The 15,958-nt window shown below is 35.8% G+C and overlaps 2 protein-coding genes across 2 annotated transcripts; one reads left to right on the top strand and one right to left on the bottom strand.

The window, feature by feature from the left end:
* The first annotated feature begins 2,475 nt into the window (after nt 1-2,475).
* Nucleotides 2,476-9,275, top strand: LOC142520123 (plasma membrane ATPase 3). The gene is made up of 22 exons (XM_075623106.1): nt 2,476-2,724; nt 2,826-2,974; nt 3,073-3,192; nt 3,624-3,722; nt 3,805-3,942; nt 4,024-4,158; nt 4,238-4,417; nt 4,513-4,719; nt 4,816-4,935; nt 5,007-5,126; nt 5,206-5,328; nt 5,410-5,514; nt 5,606-5,750; nt 5,862-6,026; nt 6,555-6,793; nt 6,929-6,961; nt 7,063-7,144; nt 7,476-7,636; nt 7,943-8,128; nt 8,215-8,397; nt 8,473-8,651; nt 8,895-9,275. Exons 2-22 carry the CDS (start codon nt 2,921-2,923, stop codon nt 8,989-8,991), a joined length of 2,871 nt encoding a protein of 956 aa, XP_075479221.1. The 5' UTR covers nt 2,476-2,724; nt 2,826-2,920; the 3' UTR covers nt 8,992-9,275.
* Nucleotides 9,276-12,289: 3,014 nt separating this feature from the next.
* On the bottom strand, nt 12,290-15,958 carry LOC142520124 (protein NRT1/ PTR FAMILY 2.11-like). Its single transcript, XM_075623107.1, has 4 exons — nt 15,712-15,958; nt 15,385-15,602; nt 14,753-15,309; nt 12,290-13,279 (listed from the first exon to the last, which is right to left on the bottom strand). Exons 1-4 carry the CDS (start codon nt 15,806-15,808, stop codon nt 12,385-12,387), a joined length of 1,767 nt encoding a protein of 588 aa, XP_075479222.1. The 5' UTR covers nt 15,809-15,958; the 3' UTR covers nt 12,290-12,384.

Genomic DNA, 15,958 nt, shown 5'->3' with positions numbered 1-15,958 from the left:
TACTTAGTAGGTGGCACAAGAATCGAGATACCTACCCCATTTTCTACAGGTATGAGCAACCGACTTGCCATACTTAGTAGGTGGCACAAGAATCGAGATACTTACCCCATTTTCTACTATAAATAGCATGTATTAATGTCATTTAAACATTCTGAAATATTTGAACTCTAAGCATTACACATATTTTCTCTCAAATATTGCTTGTGTTCATCTTCAACCTGATGACTTTAGTATCGGAGTGGCTACGCCGGACACCCCTCCGGCGCCCATTCACGAGTTCCTTTCATTGTTTGCAGGTGTTAATCCAAGCCATTACCTTCACTCAAATTCTCCAACACTATAAATTATTGATTTGATTCGTTGGAGCTTCTAACCCGGCTCACCCATCTCAGCGAGATCATATCACTTGAAAACAATCAAATTTCATTCTTCAACAAAGGTTAGGCTTTGATAGGAATATGTATTGATATTAAAATTAAAAAGTATCAATTCTTTTCAAGAGTTAGATCTTGTGGAGTCTATATTTCACCAGAGGAACTTTATTAGCTTTTAGTCATGTTGATGCAATTTTTTCAAAGTTGGAAACTAAAAAAATAGTAGTAAACTAATTAAAGACAAGTAATCTTAAAATGGACATTGTAAGAAGTTTAAATAAATTCCTTCCCCCCACCCCTTTTTTTCCTTCCAATGGCCGACCTTAAAAAATATATAAAAGTCATGTACATTGCATTAAAAAAAGAGGGACAATTAGTGTAACAAGTTACTTTATGACAAAACTTTTCTAATTCACACAATATATAAAATCAAAGATTGGACAAAAATTTGTGTGAGACGGTCTCACGGGTAGTATTTTGTAAAACATATATCTTATTTGGGTCATCCACGAAAAAGTATTACTTTTTATGCTAAGAGTATTACTTTTTATTGTGAATATCGGTAGGATTGACCCGTCTCACAGATAAAATTCGTGAGATCATCTTACAAGAGACCTACTCCAAAGATTGACAGATCATGATCATTCAAAATTGGGTTTTTTTTTTTAAAGCAGATTATTACATTTATAATGAACTTTTGTATAAATATATGTGAACAATAGCTCATATGGTTAAGTTTATTTTATGCACTAGTCACTTTACACGTGACACGTATATATTTTTAGTCGGTTTATAGATTATATAATGATATCAAAACTAGTTATTCAAGATCTTTCCATTTTAATTATAAAATAATATAAATTATAAGATGTTTTCGCGAGTTTGTGAACTCTTATAATATATATATATATATATATATTCTTTAAATAATAATTTGAGGGAAAAGAGATTAGATAATAATTTTCGTGGCACATACATTGTGTGTATCAAATACTATATTTCACGAGAAGTTGGTAAAAAATTCGACAAATATTTAAAAGTATTTATTTAAAATACAATGACATTTTTTTTAAATAGAAGAAAACTATCAAATCCCAAGTCTAACTCCTTCAAATCTGCCACCATTTTACCCAATAAAATTTAGTAAATTGTAAAAAAGTTGGTCAAAATTGGGTTGAAAATTTGAATCAGCAAGTTGACTACTATGATCCCCTCTTGGATTCCATTTTTATATTTCAGATCCAAAAATTTTAAAAAACCATATTATAAAAATATATTTCCCTTAGAAAAACATTAAACTTAAACTATTCATCTACCTATACATCATAACCATTCACGTATTAATCAAACTAATACTTTCTTGTGGCTTCAAAATCTTTCATTTTTTGGTGAAAAATCTTAAAATCACACTTAATTTTTACCATAAATACCCAATTTTATGTTAAATTTCACAGTGTATAAGTATCATTATGATCAACTTCATCGAGTCGATGAGACAATGACTTATAATCTGACAACAAGATCTCAACCTCGAAACGAGTCATATCTAAGACTCGATTATAACAAAAATCATCCTCAATCTCAAAAATAATAATCAACTTCATTGAGATAGCTCACAAATCGACTTACATTGATTATGACACTTGAGATATCTAGCGCTCATTTTCGCTTTATCATTTAATAAATTTACTATGTTTCCGCCGCATATTTAAAAATTCAATATAAAAATTATAAATTAATGGGTTTTTATTTAATCTAAATATTAGCCAATTAAATTGAGAATGGTTTTTGTATGAAGAAATTCAGGTAACATTTTTATTTTGCTACCTAAAAAATGTTCATGTTTTACTTCTCCATTCAACTTGATGGGTTGTGTTATTTTTATGCTATGATAAATTTTTATAAAAAGATAATTGAATGGAAATTGGGTGAATGAATTCAAGGAGTAGGCCTGAGAGGCCATGTGCAGTTATGGTTCTTGGCATTTTTGTTCCATCTCAACTATCCTACCAAACATATAGAAATCTTTAATTTCGAGATTATATTTTACTAGAAAAGAAAAAAAATCCAAAATAGAAATGGAAAGATCATTATTTACTCCCAAATGATTTGTATATGTACCGTGAAAAAGTTTGGAGCATGAATGCGTGATTATAGTTCGGGAGCCTAAAAGACAAGCAAAAGCAAAGTGAAAATTTTGTTATTTTTGAACAGCTTTTAGTCCCATCATTCTTTATTTGAAAATAAAATATTATAAAGATAATAAATTATGTAGGAAATGCAAAAGCAATGCATTCTGCTGACTGTTCACTCTAATCACCGGCTCCATTCCCTTGTCGGATTGATATTGGTGGGTTGGCCTCTTGAGTTGTCTTTGAATTCTATCTAATCTAACATGAGAAAGATCCAATCTTTATAACTTGGCTGCCTTTGGTTTTCCATCGTCTGTAGGAATTCCTGCTGCTTTTAACAGCTTGTGTTCGTGGTGTTTCTTGCATAAGCTTTGGTCTGGGGGCTTGTTCTTTGGTGGAAAAAAAAGGTATAAAATGGGGGAGAAGACCGAGGTTCTTGATGCTGTGTTGAAGGAAACTGTGGATTTGGTATGGATCTGTTAACCGACATTCTTAATTTTCTTGAATATGGGGTCTCTTTTCGTTTTGATTTTCTCTTTACTCCTTTTTTGCGTGTATTGTTGAAGGAAAACATCCCCATTGACGAAGTGTTTGAGAATCTGAGATGCACGAAAGATGGTCTGACGACTGAGGCTGCTCAAGAAAGATTAGCCATTTTTGGGCACAACAAGCTTGAGGAGAAGAAGGTGCTGATGGAATAGCTGAAGTTTTTGTTTTTGGTTTTTAAAATTACTGTTCTTGGGAATTTTGATGTTGAGAGGGGTAGATCATAATTTAGTGTATTTTGGGTGGTGGAAATTACATTATAAAAAAAAAATAATAAGACTTAGTGACTGCTATATTTGTTCCCATATTGTATGCCCCCTTATGTTAGTTTTTGGATTATGCGTCATCTTTTTACCTCGTAAAGAAGTTTTGATGCAGATATATTATATCTTATTTTATCCTTTTCTCGATCTTTTTGGCTTGTTTATGGTTTGAATTAGCAGTTCTTTCAAAAAGTTTGATGTTTTTGAGGGCAAATGCTTGAATTTGCGACTGCTGGCTATTTTAAAAACAAATCTTGTGAATTTAATCATTATATATGATGTTTTCCCTCAAATGTTGGTGTTCTCAGGAGAGCAAATTATTGAAATTCTTGGGGTTTATGTGGAATCCTCTTTCATGGGTTATGGAAGCTGCGGCTATCATGGCAATTGCCCTCGCAAATGGAGGAGTAAGGGCCCACTTTTTGAACTCAAAATTGGTTAAGAGTGCTTCTCTGGGGAATGTAGTGATTCTTGGTTTAAATTTTACAGGGAAAGCCTCCGGACTGGCAGGATTTTGTGGGCATTATCACTTTACTTATGATAAACTCGACTATTAGTTTTATTGAGGAGAATAATGCTGGGAATGCAGCAGCTGCTCTTATGGCCCGTCTTGCTCCAAAAGCAAAAGTTCGATGATTATTTTTGTTTTGAGTTCCTATGAATGGTTGTCTTTCTCGTGCTAATCTGATTGATAGTTGTTCTGTGAAGGTTCTTAGAGATGGTAGATGGACTGAGGAGGATGCTTCCATTTTAGTACCCGGTGATATAGTCAGCATTAAACTCGGAGATATAATTCCTGCTGATTCTCGTTTACTTGATGGCGATCCTCTGAAAATTGATCAGGTGCGTGTCCATGATTTCACGGTTGGTTTACCTGATTCGAGTTTAGTTTTATCTAGTATGATCACGATAAAACATGCAGTCCGCTTTGACGGGCGAGTCCCTCCCTGTGACAAAAGGTCCAGGAGATGGTGTTTACTCTGGTTCCACCTGCAAACAAGGAGAAATCGAGGCTATTGTAATTGCCACAGGGGTTCACACGTTTTTTGGGAGGGCTGCTCACCTCGTTGATAGTACTAATCAAGTGGGGCACTTCCAAAAGGCAAGTTGTTGAAGTAGAAGATTGTTGTTCCATAGCTTGAATTTCTGTTTATATAGTCTCAAATTTTAGATGTGTTTTATGACGGTGACAATCAGGTTTTGACTGCAATTGGAAACTTTTGCATTTGTTCAATTGCCGTGGGGATGATTATAGAGATTATAGTGATGTACCCTATTCAGCATCGGAAATATCGTCCTGGTATTGACAATCTTCTTGTGCTTCTCATTGGAGGAATTCCAATTGCCATGCCTACTGTCCTTTCAGTTACAATGGCCATCGGTTCTCATCGTTTGGCTCAACAGGTTTGAATTATTCCTATATATTATTATTTGGTTATTTGATCCCCATCCGTTTGGGATTAAAATTAAAATAGTACCGAGACATCGACTTTTATGTAGGGAGCTATTACGAAGAGAATGACAGCCATAGAAGAGATGGCTGGCATGGATGTACTTTGCAGTGATAAGACGGGGACACTGACACTTAACAAGCTCACAGTTGACAAGAATCTCATCGAGGTAAAGTGGCACTGTTGAGTTTATTATTGGTGCTTTTAAACCTTACCTTCTACTCCGACTTTTGTCCACAGGTTTTTGCCAAAGGTGTTGATGCAGATACTGTCGTTTTGATGGCAGCCCGAGCCTCTCGTACTGAAAACCAGGATGCCATCGACTGTGCAATAGTTGGGATGCTTGCTGATCCGAAGGAGGTACTGTCCTCTGCTTTATAATTCTACTGTAAGATAGAGGTTTCTCCTTTCTTGAATTGTTTATTTTGATCCATAACAGGCACGAGCTGGAGTTCGAGAAGTACACTTTCTTCCTTTTAACCCTACTGACAAGCGAACAGCATTAACTTACATAGACAATGAAGGAAAATGGCACAGGGTCAGTAAAGGTGCACCAGAGCAGGTATAATCTATCCTTGTCTTATGTGTTTTTGACTATTTCTTTGATGGTAATTTTAATATTTCCTTGGAACACACATTTTAGATTTTAAACCTAGCACGCAATAAGTCAGAGATAGAGCGGAGGGTCCATGCTGTGATCGATAAGTTTGCAGAAAGAGGTTTAAGGTCACTTGCCGTGGCATATCAGGTAGGTTCCAGGATTTTAGTTACCATAATGATAGTGACTGATTGAACCATTGCTACAGCTTTGATGGTATATCTTCGGTATCTTCTTGCAGGAGGTTCCCGAAAAATCAAAAGAGAGTGCTGGAGGACCATGGCAGTTCATTGGTCTTATGCCTCTCTTTGATCCACCAAGACATGACAGTGCAGAAACAATAAGAAGGGCATTAGATCTCGGAGTAAATGTCAAAATGATAACCGGTAGAACTCTTGTTTCGACTTAATGCTATAACTTTAGTTAGATAAGCTTCATGGACCATCTTGATACATTTGGTTTCAAGAGTTCATTTAGTAGTAAGTTGATTTTGACAGGTGACCAACTTGCTATTGGAAAAGAAACTGGACGAAGGTTAGGAATGGGAACGAATATGTATCCTTCTTCAGCTTTACTGGGACAAAATAAGGATGAATCAATTGCTGCTCTGCCAGTTGATGAGCTCATTGAAAAAGCCGATGGTTTTGCTGGTGTTTTCCCTGGTACTTTACTTTCTTGCTACTATAAACCTTATATACCTACTAGTGGACAATGCATGTTATAAAAAATCATATACAGTAAAATCTCAATAAATTAATATTCGATTAAATTTATAACTTATCTAAAATAATATTTTTTTATGAGTCCCAACTAGAGCCGGTTTACTAAATTAATAATTTCGATAAATTAATAAAGTAAGAATGTTTGAGATTTTTATATAAATCCATGGTCTCATCAATTTTATAAATTAATAATTCTATAAAATTTACCAGCATTACCATGATTATTTAATAAAATATGATTCTATTGTTTTATTTTTTTAATTTAATTATATTGTTGATATTCTATTTTTGTTTGTTTATGTGGTGAAATTTATTTGATTAGTCAATACAATGTATATTATTTAATAAAAAATCAATGCCTACGTAGGAAGAGATGTTTTATTGTACGATCAATTGACAATTTTCGGAATAATATTTATACTCCAAATATTTTAACTTTTGTTAAATATGTTGTCTGATGTTGTTCAGAGCACAAATATGAAATAGTAAAGCGTCTACAAGCTAGGAAGCATATATGTGGAATGACTGGTGATGGAGTAAATGATGCTCCTGCTTTGAAGAAAGCTGACATTGGGATTGCTGTTGCGGATGCAACTGATGCAGCTCGTAGTGCTTCCGATATTGTTCTTACTGAACCTGGCCTAAGTGTTATAATTAGTGCTGTTTTAACCAGTCGGGCAATCTTCCAGCGGATGAAAAATTACACGGTACAACTTTTGTTGGTCTAAATGTGAGGTCAATTTTTTTTATACCATTTAAAGAATGATTGCTTACCATGAGTTTATGGGCCTAACTGATTGCACATGATATCTTGAACTCTTCAATAATTATCTCTTTTTCAGATTTATGCTGTTTCAATTACTATTCGTATTGTGGTAAGTTATTGTCCTTTCTGTTTATGGGTTTTGATTTACTTTTGCATTTGGTTGATAATTTTTGAAGAACAGTTTGATCTCTCTTTCGTTGCTATATACAGCTTGGCTTCATGATGTTGGCCCTGATATGGGAATTTGACTTCCCACCTTTTATGGTGCTTATCATTGCAATACTCAATGACGGTTAGTCTTGTTAACCATTCTTGTCGTCGCCCTGGTTGTCAAGAGGTTCATGTTCGGAGCTAAGAATGACCTTTAGCCTTTCGAGTCTTCGGACTCACTGGTTTTGACCGTGAGCAAAAATGTTGATTTTATAAAAAATGTTAGAAAGGCTAATGCCTTTTAGGCTTTAGCATGGCGTATTTTTTCTATTATCGTTTTTTACTTTCCAAAGACTGTGAATTCCCCATGGATTCAATTACTGTTGCATGAAATCTTGCGCTGTAACTATTGCATCTCTTGTCAATTTTCATTGAACTCTTGTGATTTAAAGGGTTTCAATGTGACCATGTAGGTACCATTATGACCATCTCAAAAGATAGAGTGAAACCATCTCCTCTACCTGACAGCTGGAAGCTCGCTGAGATTTTTGCAACTGGAGTAATTCTTGGTGGTTACTTGGCCCTGATGACTGTAATATTCTTTTGGGCAGCATACAAGACAAATTTCTTCCCGGTAGGCTTATCTTTAAAGTTTCTGCATCTTTTGTAGATCTCAAACTAAATGCTAAATTTGTCTCTTTGCATTTTCATGTCAGTCCAATCAGGTTCCGAGATGCTGTTACTCTTATTTTGTGACTTCTTGAATGATGCTCAAGTTTATGTATCTTAATTTAAATTCATATTAGTCAAAAGTTTGAGAAATTTTTTGTTTCCTTTTTGTGATTTTCCATGCTTGGTAATTTATTTAACGATCTGTTAACCTATTTTTTAGGAGTCAAATTGTTAATTTTTTCATAACTTTCTGCTATTAAATTGCTAGCGAGTATTTGGGGTGTCGACTCTGGAGAAAACGGCCCATGATGACTTCAGAAAGCTTGCTTCAGCAATATATCTTCAAGTGAGCACCATCAGTCAAGCTTTAATATTTGTTACAAGATCCCGAAGCTGGTCATATGTCGAGCGTCCTGGTTTATTACTCGTGTCAGCATTTTTTATTGCGCAACTGGTTAGTATCTATTTCTTCGAGCCAGTGTACAAAAAAGCGTTATTTTTCCTAGTAAATCTTGACCTGTTGTGGTTCCTGTCGAGCAGGTTGCTACGTTGATTGCTGTATATGCAAACTGGGGCTTTGCAGCAATTGAAGGAATTGGATGGGGTTGGGCAGGAGTGATTTGGCTTTACAATATCATTTTCTATATCCCCCTTGATATTATCAAATTTCTAATCCGCTATGCTCTTAGCGGGAGGGCGTGGGACCTTGTTCTCGAGCAAAGGGTAAATTTATACTTCATCAGTATTATGTACTCACTCGTTTCTTTCATTCTTGACGTTTTGCCTTCTCTGTTGCAGATTGCTTTCACTAGGCAAAAGGATTTCGGAAAAGAACAGCGTGAGCTTAAGTGGGCACATGCGCAAAGAACCCTTCATGGCCTGCAAGTACCGGATACCAAATTGTTCAACGAAACTACTAATTTCTCAGATCTCAATCAGTTGGCTGAGGAAGCGAAAAGAAGAGCTGAAATTGCTAGGTAAGGATGACTTTTACTCTTGAACGCTACTTAGTTTTGTCGATATCTCCAAGGATGAATAATCTTCTTGCTTGTCAAAGGAGATCTCATATTTTTGCTTAGTAGAAAGGGAGACGGGCTGTTTCATGAGCCCAACGACCTCAAGACTGAGTGATGCACGACTTAAGAACATGCTTATATGTAAGAGTTTGATTATCTTGAGTTTCTAACTAATTCGTTAAGAAACTGCCAATGTGTGTACAGGTTGAGGGAGCTTCATACGCTTAAAGGTCACGTTGAATCTGTGGTGAGGCTGAAGGGTCTGGACATAGATACTATTCAGCAGGCATACACTGTATGAGAAATCAAACCACATTTCAATGGTTTAAATGTGTTAGTTATGAGTTTATATTAGAAACGACCTATTCCGATTCCCATGCATCAGCAGAAGCATATTTTTCGAGATTATCGGATGTGGCCCCCTTTTATGATCAAGTTTGGGCATGAAACTTGTCCACATTTGAGGGAAAAAACATGAACTTATATTATGTTATTATATGTTTGTATGAAACTTGAAGCTTATACAGTTGATGCTGGTTTGTAGTGTACATGGAGTAATAAACTAAGTGCCACTTTGTCGTTTCATACTTGTTTATTTGGATTTCTATCATCATTTAATTGTGGATTAGTTCAACTTTCAAGTGTGTGTCAAGATGCGCAAGCTCGAAACCTTCGAAATCTTCAAAAAAACTAGAAATGACTAAACCGGCATCAGTCGGGCCGAGTGATTGTCCTTCATATTTTTGGCCTCCATTTCCACTGTTCTGCTTCTGTCACCAACTCCTACTCCCTTGTATCTGTACCACCTAGCGCATACCAAAAAGCATACAAAATTCAAACCACATCTCCCCGCAACCAAGTAGTAGAAATAGTCCGACCTGCCCTTGTTGTCTTGTTGAGATCCTCTGGCAGCCAGTTCCCGCCCGACATCCCTTCGGTCATGTGGTGCACCACCAATATCAACAAACTATACACATAATATGAAACCGAAAAACTCACGGAAGAAAAATGCCCCAGAAACACTCATATTCTCCGGGAACTGCTTATAGTAGAACTCCAGCTGAGCGTTGGCTAAAAATGCCTCAGCGAGTCCACTTGAGGCCAGCTGAGGAACCAACCACATCGAAGACATGGACGAAACCATACCCGTCCTTACCATATTTCTTCCACGCTCTTCCACCACAGCCCCGACGATCGACTCCACTATAGTTATGCACCTTCTTTTCCCATGATTCTCCGCAGTAACAGGACGATGAAGATGATGTAAGATGCGGCTGGTTTATGGAATTTTGTGTTGCCAAGATGTCTGTCGGATCGAAGAGCTTGGAAAACTATGCAATGCTGCTGTGCACCCAAATGGTAGATGATGGCTATGAGAGAAACTGGGATGACCCTAAGCACACATTTTGCTTCTTCAATCTGCTGCAGAGGTTCCATTTGGATTAATTTAGTCTTCTGCAGTTGTGATTGCGGCTTTGTCCAAGAATCTGAAGACAATAAAGAATCTTAAACCGAGCAATCATAAGATCTAAGTTGTCACTGTGAAAACGACCGAAAGATTGTGTTAGAATCGATGAAATTCAAATATATCTAAATGAAAGTCATTTACAATCCATCTCTCGAATCTCTCAATGATATCCCTCGACCCAGACACAATCTAACTCTATATTAATTTCATTCTATAACAAAAATATAAATTTATGTGTAATTCCATAAAAAAAATTATTTAAAAAAATAGATAAACTTTTCAATGAACAAGCCCAATAAACCATATAGATCGAAACTTGGACTTAATCTAAGTATATGGATATCACAATTGATAATAGTGATGCAACTCAAATATTTTCGAAACATATGATATCAAAAGCGAGTAAACCGCAACTTCGTAGTATAGCGACCGAAGTGAGTTTCGCTGAGATAAGCTCCGACCAAGGTGGTAAGATTTGTGCTGCCATTGAACACATTAAGAAGCGTGGTCGCAGAAATGCGCTTCATATTGAAAAATATAGTCAGATACACATAAAGTGCCAATGGCTCCAAACTTCTCAAAAGACTCATTCGCTGAAGAAAATTAAATGGAAAAACCAAGAAAATAAAAAAATAAAAAGTTAACCAAAAAAGAGTATTTAATATATTTTGTGACCAAACTTGCAAATTCAATAAAAGTTTTTCAATATCAAACCTGTTGAGTATAGAGAGAAAATACAGAAGACGATCGATAATATGTAAAACTAAAAATAACATAATCTCAATCTGTTTAATCTGTCGTGTGACAAAGTTGATCAAGTAAAAGTTAACTTCAATTTCGAAAAAATTATTTCTTATATGCTTATATTAATACTGATTTGAAATTCAATTGAATCTAAGATTAATGTATTTCGCGAGTCTCATAAAAATTGGGTCATAGACTAAAGCTTCTCGAGCCACGGGAACCGTGCATAAGTCAAGAAGACAAAAAATTGTGTGAGACGGTCTCACGGATCGTATTTTGTGAGACAGATCTCTTAACATATATTAATCTAAATGACTTCAATTTTTTTTTAATTTTATCTAGTCAGATTTAGTGTTTATTCAAGATACGGGATTTTTTTGGATATCCATTGGCACATGATTGAGTGAAGTGTGGACTAGAAATCATTAATTTTTCATGTAGCATTCAAGGTACGTCATCTAAAGAATGATACGTTTTCATGTGTATGTGTAAATATCGAATTTCTTTTATGTAATCATAATTTTTTATAAAGATAATTTTGGTAGGAGTAATTTTCTTATTTAATTTTTCATTTAGTGGGTTGAATCAAGCTACTAGATAATTTTTTTGGAAGTAATTTTCTTATTTAGTGAGTCGAGTCAAGCTATCTGGAGTAGCTCGGTCAAAACTCGACTCGAGATCGATTTGACCGAACTTGAATCGAGTAGACTGTTTCATGAGCTGCTCGAGCACGAGCTGCTCGAGCAATATAAATAAATATTTAAACCATAAATTAAAATACACAAAAACTTCTGTGCGATCGTATCACATGTCAATTTTGTGAAACTGATTTTTGATTCGACTCGACTCATGAAATATATATATATATATATATATATATATATATATATATATATATATGAGTAGATCTCTTGTGAGACGATCTCACGAATCTTTATCTGTGAGATAGGTTAAACCCTACCTATATTCACAATAAAAAGTAATACTCTTAGCATAAAAATTAATACTTTTTCATGGATGATCCAAATAAGAGATCCGTCTCACAAAATACGACCCGTGAAACCGTCTGACACAAGTTTTTGCTTATAACTCGTCGATTTACCAAAAACTCTAGCTCGTGGTAATTATGCAACTCAAATTTTTTAAACTACATAGCAGCTCAAACATCATGATTAGATGACTCTACCAAACATTATTGCAACTCAGTAATTAGAGATGTATTTTTTTTTTCCTTATTTGTGAAGTATCTCACTTTAATAATGAAATCATACATTTATTTTAACCTTATCGATATTATATCCAAGTAACTCTGTCTGAATAATAAATTTCAGTTTTCTTAAAACAAGGAAAATGAACTTTTCAAAAAAAAAAACAAAAACAAGGAAAATGAATGGAAAACAATCCCACTTCATATTTTGTGATTTCTTACTATATTTTATTTATGAGAATAATATAATATACTATAAAAATATTGTTAATTTCCTATACAACATATTTATTTTCCTTTTCTTTTTCCACAATTTCAACACCAATATTATCTGCTACCTCCACCCCCTTATACCTATACCAATGGGCACAAACAACAAAATAGCAAAAATTCAAAGCACACAGCCCCGCCACCAAGTAGTAGAAGTAATCCAACCTCCCCTTATTCAAATCCTCCGGCAGCCAGTTCCCCGACGGCGACCCCTCTGTCATCCTATGCAACCCCGTTATCAAGAATCCGTTCAAGTAACCTGCCGCCGCCATCCCGCAAAAGAAGAAAGACCCCGCAATGCTCCTCATATTCTCAGGAAACTGCTTGTAGTAAAACTCCACCTGACCTATCGCGCAAAACCCTTCTGCGAGCCCCGCAATGCACAGCTGCGGGACGAGCCATAAAGCCGACATGGACGACACGTCCCCACGGGGTGAATGCGCCCCAGGATGGCTGAGCACCATCCCCCGCCTCTTCTGTTCGACAAATGCCGAGACCAACGACTCGATGATTGTCAAGAAAATGCCGATGCCTATTCTTTGGAGGATCGTGATCCCGCCTTCTTTCTTGGTGATCCTCCGGAGGGAGGGGACGATGATCCGGTCGTAGATGGGGAGCCAAATTGTGAGGGTTAGCATGGTGAAGACACTGTAAGTGGCGGGTGGGATTTGGAAGCTAGTGGAGGCGAGATGCCTGTCGGATTGCATGGCTTGGAAGACGATGTACTGCTGCTTCTCGCCGACTTGGTAGAAGATTGAGGCAGCCCAGATGGGTATCACACGGAGGATGCATTTGACTTCTTCGATCTGCTGCATGCTACAGAGCTGCCATGGATTGGATTGGGATCCATTGGGGTTGAGCTGGTCCTCTGCTGTCCTTACTGCTGCTTTGTCCAGAAATCTAGGCACGAATTTGTGCGGAATATTAGTAAGATTTGGTACTTTAACATTTTGAGTATTCAACAATATTTAGTACCACAAGAGGAAATAATTTTTTTGATCCATTAGCTTGTTGTTTAGTCTATTAATTTTTCAAAAGTTTGGTTCCGTAGGCTAACTTTTAATTTTCTATTATATTCATCGAATTGAACAAATTAATATTTTTCGATATCATGTCTGTATTTTCGTTATCACATTAGCAATTAAATCAAAATAAGCAAAAATTGAAAGTTAACGTATCAAACTCAAACTTTGAAAATTCCATGAACAAAAAAATTATTTTCCCAACAAATAATATATATTATCATATAAGTGGAGGAAAAATAGAAAGCCAATTTATCTTTTTAGAATTAAAATCTAGACAATTAGATATATAGAAGCCAAATATCAATATAAATGGCTAATTTTACCTACTAAATATGATATCAAAAGGACCAAATATCTATCTATATATATAAACCAATATAGAGGATCAATTTTAGAAATTGATATCCATTTTGAATTACTTTGTATATCCAATAAAATAAAATAATATAACAATATCTAATTTACCAAGCATTTAAAAATGTATAAGCCTAAAATATATAAATAAAACTAATAAACAAATATAATATATAGTTGGTTGTTGAATAATCAAACATAAAAATTGACAATATAATATGCATTGCAGTTGGAGTGCGAACTTAGCAGGTTGGTCACGCAAAGATAATTCATCAAATTGTTAAATAAATAAATATTATTTTCCTTACCTAAAATTTCTACTCTTTTGTTTGGTTATAAACACCAATATCTATTTATGATCTTTTAAATATGTACACTATTACTTCTAATTCTGAATAAATGAATGTTTTATGTTTCAAAAAAAAAAGTTTGAACATTTTTTTAGCTTTTGTTTCTATTTTGTTATGTGTCACTAGCAGACCTAGTCTATATTACATTGAGAATATTGTTATTTTGTAAGACATATCTTTTATTTGGGTGATCGATGGAAAAATATTATTTTTTATGCTAAGATTATTACTTTTTATTGTGAATATCGGTAGGTTGACCCGTCCCACAGATAAAGATTCGTGAGACCGTCTCACAAGAGACCTACTCTTGTTATTTATGTATTTTTTGTATAAGATATTCATATGAACATCTGTTATCATTTTTTTTTTTAATTTTGAATTCAGATGATCACATGAACATATAAAAATATACAAAACATAACACGTTTCCTAAGCGATATCTAATGTTAACACAAAAATAACCAAATTTTGGTTATCTAAAGAACCAAACTACAAAATCCACCAACTATCTATAAATAACATTGGTGAATTAATTATTTTGTCATTTTTATGGCACCAACCAATAACCATCATGAGTAAATCAAACATTCATAATGTGGACCAATAAATTGTAACCACCGCACATAGAAAAAGCAAAATTGTACCTGAATTGTTCTGTATAGGGGAGCTTTGAGTTAAGCGACTTGACTGGTGTGTAATTGAACAGGCCAAGCCACGGTTGTTGCGGCGGCTTCAGCCGCCTCTTCTTGACGGCGACCACCAGGACTTGGGCCACGCTCGTGAACGGACTTCCCTCCGGCTTCACGATCACGTAAATGCTGGTCCCCACGAAGAAGACGAAGCACGATATCAACATAAATAAAGTGGGGATCCCCAGTCCGATGCCCCAACTCACGTCCGATTGCACGTACACAACGAGAGTCACCGACACCATTTGCGCGAAAGATAACGTGAAGAAGTACCAATTGAAGAAACTGTCGATCCCCCTCTTGCCACCCTCCGTTTTCGGATTGAACTGATCGGCCCCGAAGGCTAAGTTACATGGCCGGATCGCGCCGGCGCCGAGGATCATCAGCCCGAAACCGCTTAGCAGAAATACCATTTGCCACGGACTTGGACCGACGCATCGTACATCTTGTGCCCCACAATGGGGTGGATGCAAGTTCTTGACTGCAGCTGTTAGTGTTATCACCAACAAACCCTGCGCCAAACAAAAAAACGTCACATATCTCGTGCGTATATTCGAAAACCATTGTAGCAATAACAAGTAATTCACCAGAAAGGAAGCAATGGAGCCAAATCCAAGTGTTTTGTAGCGACCAAAGTAAGTATCACTAGCATAAGCACCAATTAGCGTGGAGAAATTGGTTGTCCCGTTGAAGACATTCAAAAGCGTGGTAGCAGAGATCCGTTTCATATTGAAAACAGTCGTCAAATAAACTTGAAGATTGAACAACATCCCAAGTGCTCCAAGTTTCTCAAATGTCTCATTCCCTGCTTCATTTTTAAATTTGTTTTCAAGAACACAATTAGAATCATGTTCAAATTGTCGAAGTTAACAAGAAAAAAAGAAGAAGATGAAAATTAGAGTATAAAACATCACCTATGATAAAGGGCATGGCTTTGATTCCTCTATAGTTGATCTCTGGTTCATCTTCATCGTTTGTGGTTGCTTTCTTCTCTTCCATTTCCATCGCCATATCCTACCTAATTTTGGCACTTTGATCGGACTCGAACTCGAACTCGAATTCTGTGTACACTTGTTTGGCAAGAGGGAAACACTTGGAAACAAGAAGAATGGTGAGATAGGGTCAGTCGGTCATTTGCTTTGAGACCTTTGTAATGCTAGC

The sequence above is a fragment of the Primulina tabacum genome, chromosome 12 (assembly GCF_025594145.1).
Source record: "Primulina tabacum isolate GXHZ01 chromosome 12, ASM2559414v2, whole genome shotgun sequence".
NCBI lineage: Eukaryota > Viridiplantae > Streptophyta > Magnoliopsida > Lamiales > Gesneriaceae > Primulina > Primulina tabacum.
The sequence above is the reverse complement of the archived record's forward strand: the minus strand, read 5'-3'. Positions and strand labels throughout refer to the sequence as shown.